Source organism: Hemiscyllium ocellatum, chromosome 18 (genome assembly GCF_020745735.1).
Source record: "Hemiscyllium ocellatum isolate sHemOce1 chromosome 18, sHemOce1.pat.X.cur, whole genome shotgun sequence".
In the NCBI taxonomy this organism is placed as follows: Eukaryota; Metazoa; Chordata; class Chondrichthyes; order Orectolobiformes; family Hemiscylliidae; genus Hemiscyllium; species Hemiscyllium ocellatum.
In genome coordinates this window covers 81164156-81181370 of record NC_083418.1, presented here as the reverse complement: position 1 = coordinate 81181370, position 17215 = coordinate 81164156, and the positions used below count along the sequence as shown (strand labels likewise).

Genomic DNA, 17215 nt, shown 5'->3' with positions numbered 1-17215 from the left:
TGCACACAGTATTCCAAATGTGGCCTTACCAAGGTCCTATACAGCTGCAACATCACTTCACGACTCTTGAATTCAATCCCTCTGCTAATGAACGCTAATACACCATAGGCCTTCTTACAAGCTCTATCCACCTGAGTGGCAACTTTCAAAGAGCTATGAACATAGACCCCAAGATCCCTCTGCTCCTCCACCTTACTAAGAACCCTACATTAACCCTGTATTCCGCATTCTTATTTGTCCTTCCAAAATGGACAACCTCACACTTGGCAGGGTTGAACTCCATCTGCCACTCCTTAGCCCAGCTCTGCATCATATCTAAGTCCCTTTGCAGTCGACAACAGCCCTCCTCACTATCCACAACTCCACCAATCTTCATATCGTCTGCAAATTTACTGACCCACCCTTCAACTCCCTCTTCCAAGTCATTAATAAAAATTACAAACAGCAGAGGACCCAGAACTGATCCCTGTGGAACTCCACTTGTAACTGGGCTCCAGGCTGAATATTTACCATCTACCACCACTCTCTGACTTCGACCAGATAGCCAGTTCTCTATCCAACTGGCCAAATTTCCCACTATCCCATGCCTCCTGACTTTCTGCATATGCCTACCATGGGGAACCTTATCAAATAAGGTTATTCCTGATGAAGGGCTTATGCTCGAAACGTCGAATTCTCTATTCCTGAGATGCTGCCTAACCTGCTGTGCTTTGACCAGCAACACATTTGCAGCTGTGATCTCCAGCATCTGCAGACCTCATTTTTTACTCGAACCTTATCAAATGCCTTACTAAAATCCATGTACACTACATCCACTGCTCTACCCTCATCCACATGCTTGGTCACCTCCTCAAAGAATTCAATAAGACTCGTACAGCAAGACCTACCCCTCACAAATCCATCCCTAATCAAGCAGTGTCTTTCCAGATGCTCATAAATCCTATCCCTCAGTACCCTTTCCATTACTTTGTTCACCACTGAAGAAAGACTAACTGGCCTGTAATTCCCGGGGTTATCCCTATTCCCTTTTTTGAACAGGGCACAACATTCACCACTCTCCAGTCCCCTGGTACCACCCCCGTTGACAGTGAAGACAAAAAGGTCATTGCCAACGGCTCTGCAATTTCCTCTCTTGCTTCCCACATAATCGTAGGATATATCCCGTCAAGCCCAGGGGACTTGTTAGGAAGGAAGATGTGTTGGGCATTTTGAAAAACTTGAGGATAGACAAGTATCTCCTCTAGCTTACCAGTTCATTTCATACTCTCCTCTTCAACAATACGGTCCCTCTCATTTGTAAATACTGAAGAAAAGTGCTCATTCAAGACCTCTCCTATCTCTTCCGACTCAATACACAGTCTCCCACTACTGTCCTTGATCGGACCTACCCTCGCTCTCGTCATTCTCATGTTTGTCACATACACATAAAAGGCCTTGGGGTTATCCTTGATCCTACCCACCAAAGATTTTTCATGCCCTCTCTTAGCTCTCCTAATCCCTTTCTTCAGCTCCCTCCTGGCTATCCTGTATCCCTCCAACGCTCTGTCTGAACCTTGTTTCCTCAACCTTATGTAAGCCTCCTTCTTCCTCTTTACTAGAGATTCAACCTCCCTCGTCAACCAAGGTTCCCTCACACGACCATCTCTTTCCTGCCTGACAGGTACATACATATCAAGGCCACGTCATATCTGTTCCTTGAAAAACTTCCACATTTCAACGACATCCTTCCCTGACAGCCTATGCTCCCAATTTATGCTCCTCAGATCCTGTCTTGCAGCATCGTATTTACCCTTCCCCCAACTGTAAAACCTGCCCTGTTGCACACACCTATCTCTCTCCATAACCAAGGTGAAAGTCACAGAATTGTGGTCACCATCACCAAAATGCTCACCCACTAACAAGTCCATCACTTGTCCAAGTACCAAATCCAATATGGCCTCCCCTCTGGTCGGACAATCTACATACTGAGTTAGAAAAGCTTCCTGGACACACTGCACAAACACCGCCCTGTCCAATCTACTTGATCTAAAGAGCTTCCAATCAATATTTGGGAAGTTGAAATCGCCCATGACTACTACCCTGTGGCTTCTGCACCTTTCCAAAATCTGGTTCCCAATCGATTTCTCCACATCTCTGCTGCTATTGGGGGGGCCTATAGTAAACACTCAACAAGGTGACTGCTCCTTTCCTATTTCTGACTTCAGCCCATACTACCTCCAAAGGCAGATCCCCCTTGAACTGCCTTTCTGCAGCCATTATACCATTTCTAATTAGCAACGCCACACCCCCTCCTTTTTTTACCACCCTCCCTAATCTTACTGATGTTGCAACATGGACAGGATTTCATGATCTAGAGGATTCCCCGAACAAGGAAAATTTGCAGTTAGTCAGAAATTTCTTGAGCTTCTGAAAATGTGGAAGGTCACTCATGCCCTTGAGAAGGTGGGGCCAATGCAGGGCAATCCCGGTTCTAGAATCTCAGAATTATTAAGTTGCAGGTGGTCATTTGGCTCATTGATCTTGTACTAGCTCTTTCAACAAGCATCATTACCCAGTGCCAGCCTCCTCCTTTGTCCCCATCCCCTTACAGACTGTTTCTATCCAAATAAACATCCAATGCTCTCATGAATCCCTCAGTTGAACCTCCCTCCATCATATTTTCAGGTGGTGCATTCCAGACCCTAAATATTCACTGTGGGAAAGAATTTCTTTTCTCTCCTCACCTTTGCTGATCATATTAAAGCCCTCGGATTCTTGTTCTTTTCACAAGCAGGCCAGGCATTGATTAATTTCAGGTGCTCTTCCTGCTCAGCTTTGTAGGAAAGTTAGATTTTCAAATCAAAATTGATTGTCATATCTCAGTTTTGTTGATTTTGATAGAAGCTTCACGGCTAGAGATCAGGAATGTCTCTGTTTTAAGACAGCATTCATAAGTAGAATGTTGAAAGGGACAGCTAGGATTGATGCAGAGGAGGGCAACTGATGCAAATAAATGAACATGGGATCAGAGAGCTAAAGAGACATCAAGAGTGACGCAGCACCAGGTTCAATTCCATCCTCAGGTGACTGTCTGAAGAGTTTGCATGTTCTCCCAGTGTCTGTGTGGGTTTCTTCCAGGTGCTCTGGGTTGTTGCCATAGTCAAAGGATGTGGAGGTCAGGGTGAATTAGCTATGCTAAATTGCTCAGTGTTTAGGTTAGGCGCATTAGTCATGGGAATTGTAGGGTTACAGAAAAAGGGTAGGGGGCTGTTTCTGGGTTGGATGCTTTTTGGAGGGTTGGTGTGGATGTGTTGGACTGAATGGCCTGTTTCCAGAATGTAGGAATTCTATTCTAAGTTAGTTCATTAGTGATACCCTAGCAAAACAATTGAAGCTTCAATGGAGATATAAAAGTCTGTTTTTTTAAAGGGTGGAATACTTACAAAGTAGATACCATGTGAATATTATGACCAAATACTAATGATGCTTATCAGGACCAAATCCGCTCCACTGGGACTGTGTTGACAAAGACAGGGGTGAAACTGCAAGAACATGACTAAACAAAGTCATCCTGACCCACAGTGGAATGGACAAGTGGCATTTCAGACCGAAGGAATTCAAAACCTTGAAGTCAATAACTTTTCTTTACAAAGATGATGGTTAATCTTATTCACACCTGGAGATTGAAGTGCAGAAAGACAGACATTCAGGTTGAACAAATTTGAATGCAAGTCTGAGACAATGCTAGAATTTAAATTTTCAATACCAGCACCAACTGGAGAGGTTGGACCACAGGGGCTGTTGCTGTGCTGTACAGCTCTATGATCCTAGGACTCATGGATTTTTCTCACTTCTGAGACACACGAACAGTCAGTGCCAGATCACCTCCTAACCCAAGACCCTTAGGATTGCAGTCCTGCCAAGAGCTTCTGGGTAATCTGAGGCTGGCAGTTCCATGGGATCTTCACCAGGGATCAGGTGAGTGATGTGGGATCATGGAGTGTCTTGGGAGACGTTTGGATATGGAGGATTGTCAGAGGTAAGGACTAGCTTGGTTTACAATGGGTAACCCCTCTTTCCCGATGCCAGATTCCCTCATACAGTTCAAAGTGCCTTTGAAAAAGTGACCCTTCCCAGGTGGCGGTGGGATTGCCTGGTGCCCTTCTGCAACAGGAGATAGGGCTTTGTGAGCCACCGCTGATGATAGGTTCAGAAACGAGCCTGACTGTCATGCTGCTGTGGTTAGTGGAGATTCCCTCAGGCCCATTCCCCGCCTCCCTCGGGAGACTGATGTTGTACCCACCATGACGTGAGACCAGCATTAATGGCTTTCATTGTGATGGGTGCATGAAATCCCCTATATTGTCACATTATTTAGAATAGATTAGAAATTTATTGTCACGTGTACTTTTACATGAAAAAATACAGTGAAAAGCTTTTGGGTCACCCACCTCTGCACCTACATCAAGGACAGAAATCATGCCTTATAATAAAAAAACTCAAATTAAGACAGTTCATCACAGTTCAGTTAATAGCTCCTGGGCTGGGGGGAAAGTCAATTAAATGTGTGTCCTCCAGAGGGGCCGAGACACGGTGAAGTGTAACGATGAGAAATGCAATAATACAGAACAGGATAAAGGACATCTTCAAATAAAAACCCTAAAACTGAACTTTATTTGTTCCAGCATATATTCATTATTCATATTATTTTGCATAGTTGTATAAAGATAAAATTATGTCAAAATCATTAAAGTACCATTACATTGGAGTCCTGTCAAACAGTATAGATCAGGATTAGGAAATAGTTGCTCATATGCAAACTTCCTAACAATAGAATAGGTTACATCATTAATACACTGATTAAGTAAGGAGAGAACAGGGGGACATGATGACAAATTGAATAGCAAAATATTGCCAAGAACCCATTTTGAAGGAGCAAATTGATGTACATTTGTGCTTCATTAACAGGATAGTATTTCAACAGATTATCAAACTTAGAATCACAGGTGAGCTGCAAATGAGTACTTTGTTAAACTTTCCAGGATAATGAATAGTTTTATACAAAAATATTTTAACAGGCTGAGACTTAAGAGTTTTCAGAATTCTAAGCTGTTATCTGGTTCCCTGCATTTCCACAATTTTCAATGTGCTTTCACATGTGATTCAGTCAACGCACTCGGATAAACGGGAAACAAAATCTTAGCACATAAATGATGTAGTTTTTGAAAAAAAAAAGGCAAGACTTCCTTCTCAAAAGTCTATTGTGGACAGTGAGGAATGGCCTAAATAAATTTTCTTCCAAAAGAGTAAAGTTTTTTTGAAGCAAAACATGAAAGGCATACATTTCAACATTACCATGGCCTAGTGTGTTTTGATAATGGAGAGAAATATGTTAAAACAAAATAGAATGGCAGCAATGTCAATTTCAGAAAATGATAAAGGAAGGGATCTCTGGTCTTTATTTTACAAATTATAGATCAGTTTGCAAAGGACTATTCTCCAGCAGAATGGAAATCTGAATCTACAGTCTACATCAGAAGTGTATCAGCATCCCAAAATGATCTCCCCTTCTACAGTACTCAGTAGAACGTTTTAGAATCCCCACTTAAAATAACATGCTTCAGAATCTCACAAAAGGAGAATGTGAATCTATGTAAAGCATCAAATTTTCAACTTTATTTGCAAACAGTCTTTCAAACTGTTCAAAATATGAAGAATAGCAATGCTGTTTGTAACATCCCATACTCAATGCAAACAGATCCTACTGCTCACAGTCCAGTTCATGTCTTATTGGCAGATTACTTTCTATGAATTTCTACTTTAATCAACACAAATCAAGATACAATTTAAAGCGAATGATTTATCTTTTCTAAAAGAGATGTTGCTGTTTATTGAATTTTGTTATTTTGAATGCTGCTTTTTACTTGACATGGAGCATGTTTAATTTTCGGTTGGGTGATGCAATCTTAATTAGTGACTTTAGTTTAAAGGTACAAGATTTGTACATTCTCTCAGATTAGAGAGAAAAAGCATTTCCCAGTGAGTTATTTATCAGGTTTCTAGGTCTGTACTAGCCTAATGTACTTTGTGTAAAAACAATTACGGTTCATAATGGACTGCCTTTTACAGGCTCATCGCGAACACAAGATAAATGTTAGGGAAAGCCTAAACGGAGCATTCATTTAAACTAAGATTTTTTAAATTTCAAGACATCAGTTATCTGGGTGGAAGTGTATGTATTAAACATTACTAGCTAATCATTTTATTTCAGTAGTGGCTGACATAGAGGGAATTCTGTGCAGTTGCATCACCAGAACTTACAATTGGAAAATTTAAACAATATTGTTTGTTTTAAGGAGCAATTAGAAATTATGAGAGAGTTGGAACACAGACATAAATTAAAGAATTTCTTCACAACTGTAAAAATACACAAAAGATAAATATGCTGTGAAATGCAAATTATGGGAAAGTAATATCTACAACCTATACTGATGACACCGCTGTGAGAGGTTACTCTGAATGCAATCAGTGAAGGATATTCTATACAGCTGAGGTACAGTGTCACAGGTTAACCCTCTACAAAGTGAAAATCACCCTCATAAAAATGGACAATGTTCTGCTGAAATGATAATTTTAGTTATAACCCAATTCAAAAAAAGTTAAAAACACTAAAGTGCACACATTCTTTAAAAGTTGCTAATTTTCAAAATCGAAACATGAAATATGCGTCGATTTTGACCATTGATAATAAAATAGCTTTGATGAAATCCAAAATTATACTGAACCAACGCGGAGCCTACAGCTTTACCTTCCAGTTGTAGAGTTAGGGCAGCTAGAAGGTAACACAGCACTGTCAATGGCACCATCTCACACAGTTAGCATTAGATCCATTTAAGAAAATAATTTTAACGATAGTCAGCTTTATTGGTGGGGGGGTAGGATGCAGGTCGACGGGCAGGAGCGGACAGAGAATGTGGGGTGTTGGGGGTGGGGGGGAGAAACATGATGAAGAAAGAGGAAGGGAGGGAGAAAAGGCAAAAAAAGGAGAGATAGAAACAAAGACGAAGATAGAAGGATAAAAGGATGACAGGATAGTCTTTTCCTCTAAACAATTTAGTTTCCTGTATCAAAATATCAACATCCAGAAATTTACTGAATGTAATTATTTCTCAATTTGAAATGGGATCCTAAAACGTGTCCCCACTATTAGTTTCAGAAACAATTCTTAGAATTTGGGACTCCACTAGGAATTAATCCCCTTTATTCAGCCAATCATATTATTGAATGCTAATAACCTATCTACTCAAGCTAGTAAATGGTTTGTGCGTCATTCAGGGTCCTACAGTCTTTGCTAAAAGTTAAAGGTGCATGAGTTGAAGATAACTATATCATTGAATTCTCCCACTAAGGCCCCATTGTGAAAACAAATCAGACGTCAAACTTGGTTTCATTACCACAGGAAGGAAATGGTACTTATAAAACATCCAGGCATTGGTGGCACTGCCATTAAGTTAGCTGGCTCCTCTGCAACATTGGTTAGTGTGAGGCTGCTTCTAAATGCTCCCTAAGGTGCTCACATGGATAGAAGCAATTTACTGTGGAAGCTATTCCAGGATTTTCCATTGATTACGATGAATGATCAATTACCAAGAGGGCAAGATGCACTGAATAGGAAGTGCCAGGCTGCTTTTAGATTCACATAACTCTCAAATCACACCAATTGTTTACAAGTTCCCGATTAACTATTACATTTCCCACATTTACTTCCCTCAAAACGAAACGAGGCACTCTGTGCAGAACATGGCAACTTTGGTTTGACGGGAAAACAAATCACTTTAATCTTTGGACAGCGGGGTGAAATCAGCCTTTACCCAAACAGTTAAGGAAACAAAAATGGAGACTCAATTCCCAATTAAACCAGAAGTATCTCTAATAAAAAGACAGTATATTATAGTTATGGCAAGAAAGCAATCTGAAAAGGAAACTTGTCACCACTGCCGTGAATTATTTTTAAGCTAATGACCAGGCTTGCTTGTACTGTTACTTAGGAGATGGAAAACATCTGGAAAAGCCTTCCTGTGGAATACAAAGTAATGACAATCCCTGCCTTTCATGGTGTAAAAATATAAACTATTTTTAAAGAGTCAAATCATGGTCCACCACATCTGTAAAAGGAAGTAGTTCTTGCATCAGCATTTTCAAAATGGCAACATGAGCAGCAAAGCAGAACTGTTCACCTCGGGAGCTGTTAGTACAGGTCAGGGATTCGCTGCTCCTTATGGAGTGACACCTTGCCATTTCATGGAATGCCCCAACTGAAGAAACATAGGTTTACTTTAAAGCAGTTTCTATATAACTTCCGGTCCTGCATTATTGAGCTTGGAGTGGGAAGCATCTGCATCTTCAGTGCAGTTTTCAAGTGGCTCGGCATCATTCTCGTTGGGGTTTTCATCAAGGTCTTCTTCTTTCCTCTCCTTCTCTTGGGAAGAGAGGACCTCCACTATGTGCTGCTTGGTTTGCTCTTCTTTCAGGAAGAGGTCCACCAATAAAGACTTCTCTTTAGACATGCGCTCACTGATTTCCTTTGGAATGTCTGGGATCATCCAGTCCACAAAGTCACTCATAAACATAACTAGGTTCTGGAAAGACACAGGAGAGGGGGCAGTTAGTGGAATCTTACAAAGGAAGAGTTGACATTGGTTCAGGAGCATTACATAGCTGAAGGATCTATATTCAGAAAATATATTTGTACATCTCAATTCAGATCAAAATCTGAAATTCCGACATCAAGTGCTTTGCAATTAATGCAATATAAACACATTGGTGTACATGTCAAATTAAACCAGTAAAATTGACTGTAACTTCACTGACAATAATTCAAGATGCTATTAGCTATTACAGAGTGAGAGAGAGAGAAAGGGGGAGTTAAAGCCACTGCGGTTCAGTGGTTAGCACTGCTGCCTCACAGCACCAGGGATCTAGGTTCGATTCCACACACGGTAACTGCCTGGGAGTTTGTACATTCTCCTAGTGTCTGCCTGGGTTTTCTACAGGTACTCTGGTTTCCTCCCATTGTCCAAAAATGTGCAGGTTAGGCGGATTGGTCATGTTAAATTGCTCATAGTTGTGGTTCTGTTCGCCGAGCTGGGAATTTGTGTTGCAGATGTTTTGTCCCCTGTCTAGGTGACATCCTCAGTGCTTGGGAGCCTCCTGTGAAGCGCTTCTGTGATGTTTCCACCGGCATTTATAGTGGCTTGTCTCTGCCGCTTCCGGTTGTCAGTTCCAGCTGTCCGCTGCAGTGGCCGATATATTGAGTCCAGGTCGATGTGTTTGTTGATGAGTGCCATGCCTTTAGGAATTCCCTGGCTGTTCTGTGTTTGGCTTGCCCTATAATAGTAGTGTTGTCCCAGTCGAACTCATGTTGCTTGTCATCTGCGAGTGCGGCTAAGGATAGCTGGTCATGTCGTTTTGTGGCGAGTTGGTGTTCATGGATGCGAATCGTTAGTGGTCTTCCTGTTTGTCTTATGTAGTGTTTTGTGCAGTCATTGCATGGGATTTTGTACACTACGTTGGTTTTGCTCATGCTGGGTATCGGGTCCTTCATTCTGGTGAGTTGTTGTCTGAGAGTGGCTGTTGGTTTGTGTGCTGTTATGAGTTCTAGTGGTCGTAGTAGTCTGGCTGTCAGTTCGGAAATGCTCTTGATGTATGGTAGCGTGGCTAGTCCTTTGGGTTGCGGCATGTCCTCGTTCCGTTGTCTTTCCCTTAGGCATCTGTTGATGAATTTGCGGGGTATCCGTTTTTGGTGAATACATTGTAGAGGTGTTTTTCTTCCTCTTTTTGCAGTTCTGGTGTACTGCAGTGTGTTGTGGCTCTTTTGAACAGTGTCTTGATGCAACTTCTTTTGTGTGTGTTGGGGTGGTTGTTTTCGTAGTTTAGGATTTGATCTATGTGTGTGGGGCTTTCCTGTATACCTTTGTGGTAAATTCTCCATGAGGTGTTCTCTGTACCATCACGAATGGGAGCTGGTTGTCCTTTTCTTCCTCTGTAGTGAATCGGATTCCTGAGAGTGTGGTGTTGATGATCCGGTTCTCTATTTCTGTGTTTTTAATGTTTACAAAAGATATCATCCACATATCTGATCCAGAGTTTGGGTTGAATTTGCGCTCACCCATCTCTGGACTCAGCAGAAGCTGTAATGCAAAGATTAGAACAAACAGTCTTACGGCAAATTCAACCCAAACTCTGGGTCAGATATGTGGATGACATTGAAATAGAGAACACACACTAGATCATCAACGCCACACTCACAGGAATCCGATTCACGAGAGAGGAAGAAAAGGACAACCAACTCCCATTCCTAGACGTGATGGTACAGAGAACACCGAAAGGAGAATTCACCACAAAGGTATACAGGAAAGCCGCACACACAGACCAAGTCCTGAACTACGAAAGCAACCACCCCAACACACACAAAAGAAGTTGCATCAAGACACTGTTCAAAAGGGCCACAACACACTGCAGTACACCAGAACTGCAAAAAGAGGAAGAAGAACACCAATACAATGTATTCGCCAAAAACGGATACCCCCGCAATTTCATCAACAGGTATCTAAGGGAAAGACAACGGAACGAGGAAATGCCACAACCCAAAGGACTAGCCACGTTACCATACGTCAAGAGCATTTCTAAACTGACAGCCAGACTACTGTGACCACCAGGACTCGTAACAGCACACAAACCAACAGCCACTCTCAGACAACAACTCACCAGGACAAAGGACCTGATACCCAGCATGAGCAGAACCAATGTAGCGTACAAAATCCCATGCAATGACTGCACAAAACATTACATAGGACAAACAGGAAGACAACTAACGATCCGTATCCATGAACACCAACTAGCCACGAAACGACATGACCAGCTATCCTTAGTAGCCACACACGCAGATGACAAGCAACATGAGTTCGACTGGGACAACACTACTATCATAGGACAAGCCAAACAGAGAATAGCCAGGTAGAGGCATGGCACTCATCCACAGATTCTAATCAACAAACACATCGACCTGGACCCAATATACCGGCCATTGCAGCGGACAGCTGGAACTGACCACCGGAAGCGGCAGAGACAAACCACTATAAATGCCGGAGGAAACATCACAGAAGCTGTTGACAGGAGGCTTCCAAGCACTGAGGATGTCACCTAGACAGGGGACGAAACGTCTGCAACACAAATTCCTAGCTCGGCGAACAGAACCACAACAACGAGCACCCGAGTTACAAATCTTTGCATAAACTTCGAATCCAGGCACGTGCAGGTAGGTGGGTTGGCCATGGGATACAGGGAGAGGGTGGGGAAAAGGGTCTGGGTGAGATGCTCTTTGGAAGCTTGGTGTGGACTTAATGGTCTAACTGGTTTGCTTCCATGCTGTAGTGATTTTACGATTCTAACAAGATGAGAACTGAAGAGATGGAATAACAAGGAGGCACATCTCATGTGAAAGAGTCAGTGATTAATTTATTTTAAGCAGGAACAGGAACTAGCAAGGAAAGGTAGGTGGACAAAAATCTGAGGCACCAAGGTGAACAAGGGAAAGCAAATGAGTTAACAGTCAAACCAGCCTTAGTGTTCAGCAGGATGAATTGGGAACAAAACCAAAGTGGGTCCAGACAATGAGTCACTGGTGAAGATGTAGGACTGAAGGGGAGATTGGAGAACATAGCTGGGTTATTACCCCAGAAACAGGATGGCGCCTCTTATTCCTACGGTGTTGTGCCAAGGCCAGTGAAAGGAGCTGATGTAGAAATAAAACAAAAATGAACGAAAAAGTCAATTTTACTTTTTCCTAACTTTAAACAAGTTAATTGTCTCTGTGCTGACTCATTTCAATGAGGAACCCAGAGCAATTCCAACAATCTGCTCATGGCCTGGCTTGGAATCTAAATGCAGGAATCAGTCACCAAGGCAGTGACCAGACACCAACCTCCTGCAGTAAGAAACACTCCTTTGTTCCTGTCCTCATTTAAATTTGATGGCTCATTGCCATGAACTTCTGAGCTGAGGTCAAAATAATATTCACTGATCAGAAACCTTCACAAATTTAAAAGAGAACCAATTTCCTCTTGGTCTTCTTTGCTTCAGAGAACACTTTGAATAGAGACTTTTTAAAACTAGCTGCATGGTGTTTATCTGGCATCATCCGGATTAAAAAAGGTTTAAAAATGTGTTGACATGTGGGGATTCAGCAGCAAGACCATCATTTATTGTCCAACCCTAACTTCCTGGGAAGATGGTGAGGAACCATCTCCTTTATAACACCCTACATTGCTCTGCCATTTCAGAGGACAGTTACAAGTCTGGAACACTTGCTTTGGGGTTTGGGTGCCTGGAGTCACATAAGGGTCAGACCAGGTAGGAATGACAGATTTCCTTCCTCAACTCAGTGAGCCAGATGAGCTTTCATGACATCTCAGTTGGTACTTGATAGTTTGTTTTTTTTTCAAATTGCAAATGTATTTGAGCAACTAAATTAAAAATTGGTTCAACTAACTCCAGGTCTCTCGTTTGCTAATCTAGGCATGGAATTATTACATTCATTGCAAAACAATGGACATTAAAAAGTATGCTCAACTACCTAAAACTAAAATTTAACTAATCAATTTAATATTTAGGCTGAATTCTTCATTTCCTTTTTACTTTATGTCTCCATTTAAAATGCAAAACAAATTATTTATGGCTTTACCTACCTGAACGTGCAAATTATTATTTATTTGAATTTCTAGGTCTCCATAGAATAACACTGAAGGGAATAGAAGACATGCTGTCTTCCATTTATTCCAAATAATTTACAAACTGACACCCATCTCCAATCTGGTCACTTATTTCTCAAATAAATACAATGCACATTTTACAATAGTAACAATCAAAGACTGGAGTGGGAGAAACTGATTTGAATTCCCGGAATATTGGGTAAGGAGGGGCCTGCTTGGATGGGACAGGCTCTACCTGAATTCTTCGAGTAAAAAATGAGGTCTGCAGATGCTGGAGATCACAGCTGCAAATGTGTTGCTTCTGTCCTGATGAAGGACTTTTGCCCGAAACATCGATTTACCTGCTCCTCAGATGCTGCCTGACCTGCTGTGCTTTTCTAGCACCACTCTGATCTAAACTCCACCTGAATCCGGCAGGAACCAGAGCGTCCTGGCAAATCACATAACCAGGGCTGTTAAAGTGTGGATTGGGGTCGGGATTGGGTTCAGAAAGTTACAAAACCAAAAAGGTAAAAAGGAGAAGGTAAGATTTCAGGATGGTCATGGGGTCAATTGGTTCTAGAAACTAAAAAGGAAGGGACAGAATGTGCAAATGTCACATTGCACTGAGAAAACAAAGTGTTGGGAAATTTAATAACAAACTTAAAAGCTATATATCTTAATGCATGAAAAACTCAGAATATGGTAGATGAGTTGGCTGTGCAAATGAAGTGATTATGATCCCACAGCCATTGCAGAAACATGTTTACAAGATTATCACAACTGGGAATTTAACACTCAACCTTTCAGAGGCACAGGAGGAGTGAAAAATGTGGTGGGGCAGTACTGTTAGTAAGTGATGAAATGAGGACAGCTAAGAGAGAGAACCTAGACAGACAAGAGTCTATGTGGACCAAAGTAAAAATCAGCAAGGAAAGACAGCATTTGGGAGGAGTGTTTAGATCCCAAACAGCAGCTACTCTGTAGGAAAGGCTATATCTCAAAAAATAGCAGCAGCATGTAATAAAAAAAGAGCAATGTTTATGGTAGATTTTAATCTTCAGATTGATTGGGCTAATCAAATTGGAACGGGTAGACATGACAAATTCAGACCATATTAGAGATAGTTGCTTTGAGAAATGTGCCATGGAACGTACCAGGGAGCAGGCTAATTTGGCTTGGTAATGGGTAACAAGGCAAGACCTTGGAGTAAAAGATTTCCTAAGGAAGTACAGATCATCCAATGATAGAATTTAATATTCATTTGGAGAGTGAGAAACTTGGGTCAGAAAAACAGTACTTAAACTTAAAGGGGAATTACAATAAAATGAGGATAGGAGTTAGCTAAAATGAACTGGGTGGATAAATTTGCTGGAATGACAGTAAGATTCTATCACTGCCTGCTTAAAGAGGTAATTCATGACTCTCAGCAAGAATACATCCCAGTAAGGAGGGAAGACTCCAAGAGAGAGAGAAACCAATCATGGCCAACCAAGGAACTAGGAAGAGTAATAAATTAAAAGCATAAGGAGTCAAAAGGCTGTGATTGTCCCAAAGCTTCAAAAAGACAGAAATAAATCACAAGGAATGTAAAAACTGACAGTCAAATCTTTAAATTATAAATGAGAGGGGTCAAAACAAACACAGGCTCCTCAGAAAATAAATCTGGGAAGATAATAGTGGGGAAACAAGGAGTTTACCAGATATTTTGCATCAGTCTTCATGGTGGAAGATGCTTCAAAACATTCCATTAAGTTCCATCACCATCACTAAAGGCAAATCAATTAGGTATAAGTTCAATACATTCCCTGGGCTTAAAGCTTCTATCATAGGATCCTAAAAGGAGCAATAGCAGGATGCGTTTGCTGTAATTTTCCAGAATTCCTTGGATTCTGGAGAAGTAGAGGGGATTGGAAAGCTATCAAACGACACTCCTACTCAAAAGGGAAAGAGGCAGGCAAAAAGCAGGTAACTATAGGCTGATTAGCCTAACATCTATTGTTGGCAAAAATACGAGAATCAATTAAGTAGTTAGTGGTAGAATATTTGGAAAATTATGATCTCATCAAGCAGAATCAACCTAGCGTCACGGAAGGGAAATCACATTGTCAAAAAGCTCTAACTAATTAGTCCAATGTCTCAGCCAGAATGGAGGAGGGGATCCAGTAGATGGGTTAGTATTTGGACTTTCACCAAGGTACGACACAAAAGGTTAAGTTATATATTGGCACAGATAGAAATTTGGCTAATGGGCATGAAACAGCGAATGGGGAATAAGTGATTCATTTTTTTCAAATTGGTAACTCATGACCAATGGGATTCCACAGGCATCAGTGTTGGGACTGCACCTGTTAGAATATATATGAATGACTTGGAGGAAGTGAATGTACTGTAGCTACGTTAGCAGACAACGCAATAAGTAGGTGGAAAGGCAGGTTGAGGGGGCTGATACACGGTTTACAGAGAGATATCAGGTGGTTAGGTGAGTGGCAAAAAGTTGAGTATAATGTGGGAACATGTGATTTGTTTATTTAGGAAGGGAAAACAAAAGAACAGGATATTTGTGGGCGGCACGGTGGCACAGTGGTTAGCACTGCTGCCTCACAGCGCCTGAGACCCGGGTTCATTTCCCGACTCAGGCGACTGACTGTGTGGAGTTTGCACGTTCTCCCCGTGTCTGCGTGGGTTTCCTCCGGGTGCTCCGGTTTCCTCCCACAGTCCAAAGGTGTGTGGGTCAGGTGAATTGGCCATGCTAAATTGCCCGTAGTGTTAGGTAGGGGTAAATGTAGGGGTATGGATGGGTTGCGCTTCGGCGGGTCGGTGTGGACTTGTTGGGCCGAAGGGCCTGTTTCCACACTAAGTCTAATCTAATCTAATCTAATATTTAAATTGAGACAAACTGCAGAAAGCTGTGACACAAAGGGACTTGGGGGATTCGTCCATGAGCCACAGAAAGCTAGCACACAGGGGCAGCAGGAAATCAGGAAGCCTATTGGAATGTTGGCCCTTATTCCAATGGGGTTGGAGTATAAGTCTTACTGCAGCCATACAAGGTGCTGGGGAGATCATATCTGGAGTGTTGAGAGCAGTTTTGGTCCCTTATTTCAGGAAAGAGGTAATTTCATGATCAGCAGTTCAGAGAGTGTTCACTAGGATAATCCCATATATGGAGGGGTTGTCTTATGAGCAATGGTTAAACAGGTTGGGACTCTACTCCCTGGAGTTTAGAATGAGAGGTGATCTCATTGAAATGCATAGGTTTCTGAAGGGATTTGACAGAGGGGAATGCTGAGGAGGAGTTTCCATTCATGGGAGTGTCTCAGTCCAGAGGGCATAGTCTGAGAGTAAAGGGGCATCAGTTTAAGACTGAAATGAGGAGGACCTTTTTTTCTCGGTGAGGGTTGCCTTTCTCTGGAATACCTTGTTACAGAAAGCTCAGGGGGCAGAGTCCTTGTGTAAGGCTGAGATAGAGAGATTCTTGATCAGTCAGGGAATCAAGGGTTACAGGGAAAGTGCATGCAAGTGCACGGGAGGAAGATTCGATCAGCCCTGATCCTATTGCCCAGCTACTTAATCTATCAAAATTTCTCATAATTGCATGCATCCATTCTCAATCTACCTTTCCACCTATTTGTAGGTAGACAGAGGAGACAAAGTTAACACTGTTGGCTCTGGTGCAGAAATGGGAAGTGTCATTAAGCAGCAGGATCACTGCATCTGCTTTTAAAACAGGAATTCCTTCATCTCCTTCTAGATTCTGACTGATTTCTCAAGTGAGCAAAATGCAGAGTGCAGTTTTCAGGCAGCACAACCCACCCCCTCTTACTACAGGTGAGACAGGATTTGTTCTATTCCTCCTCCTCGATGGAAACTGGACTTACCCAGATTACCTCATGGCCCTCTAGGATGGAAGGGAAGCTGGGAATTACATTTAGGGTGTCCAATTCCAAGTGTGATCAACCGATAGGGGCAGAGATTCAAGTCACTCACCTGGAAAATGATGATAAAAGCCAGTCTGGCTGCTAACACAGACCAGTATTCCTTTGACAGATCATATGGTTGAGAAGACCATGGAGGCTCCCTGTAGTCTTTATATCTATAAAGACAATTTTGAATATTCAACACTGGTTTTCCCATGAAGGTGTTGTGTTGGGATCATTAATAATAATGACTACATTTTTGGTTACAAAGATGACTATAATTATTAGAAGCAACATTGGGATTTGATTAATAAGACACTCGCTTATGTCTATTTGCATTTACTTGTACACATTCTAAGTAACTTATACAGAAAGAACAGATAAAATTGAGGAGACAAAATGATGAAAAGTGCTTTTTAAGGCAAAAGTAATTACATTCTTGAATATGGGGGAGGGGGCAATGAAGACTTTTGGGGATATTGCAGGACTATAGGGTGGGGGGTAAACCCTGATCAGCTTTGATCTTACTGAATGGTGGCGCAAGCTTGAAGCAGTTGACCCGTGTAC

The 17215-nt window shown here is 41.8% G+C and overlaps 1 protein-coding gene across 1 annotated transcript in view; it reads right to left on the bottom strand.

Annotated features, from left to right (window-relative positions):
- Nucleotides 1-7886: 7886 nt before the first annotated feature.
- The window catches only part of ano1a (anoctamin 1, calcium activated chloride channel a), a 200217-nt gene continuing 190888 nt past the window's right edge, over nucleotides 7887-17215 (bottom strand). The window contains exons 26-27 of the mRNA XM_060838674.1: nucleotides 16719-16824; nucleotides 7887-8618 (exon numbers count right to left, since the gene is read on the bottom strand). Coding sequence (XP_060694657.1) covers nucleotides 8328-8618; nucleotides 16719-16824 — 397 coding nt within the window. The 3' untranslated portion in view covers nucleotides 7887-8327. The remainder of the gene's footprint in view (nucleotides 8619-16718; nucleotides 16825-17215) is intronic.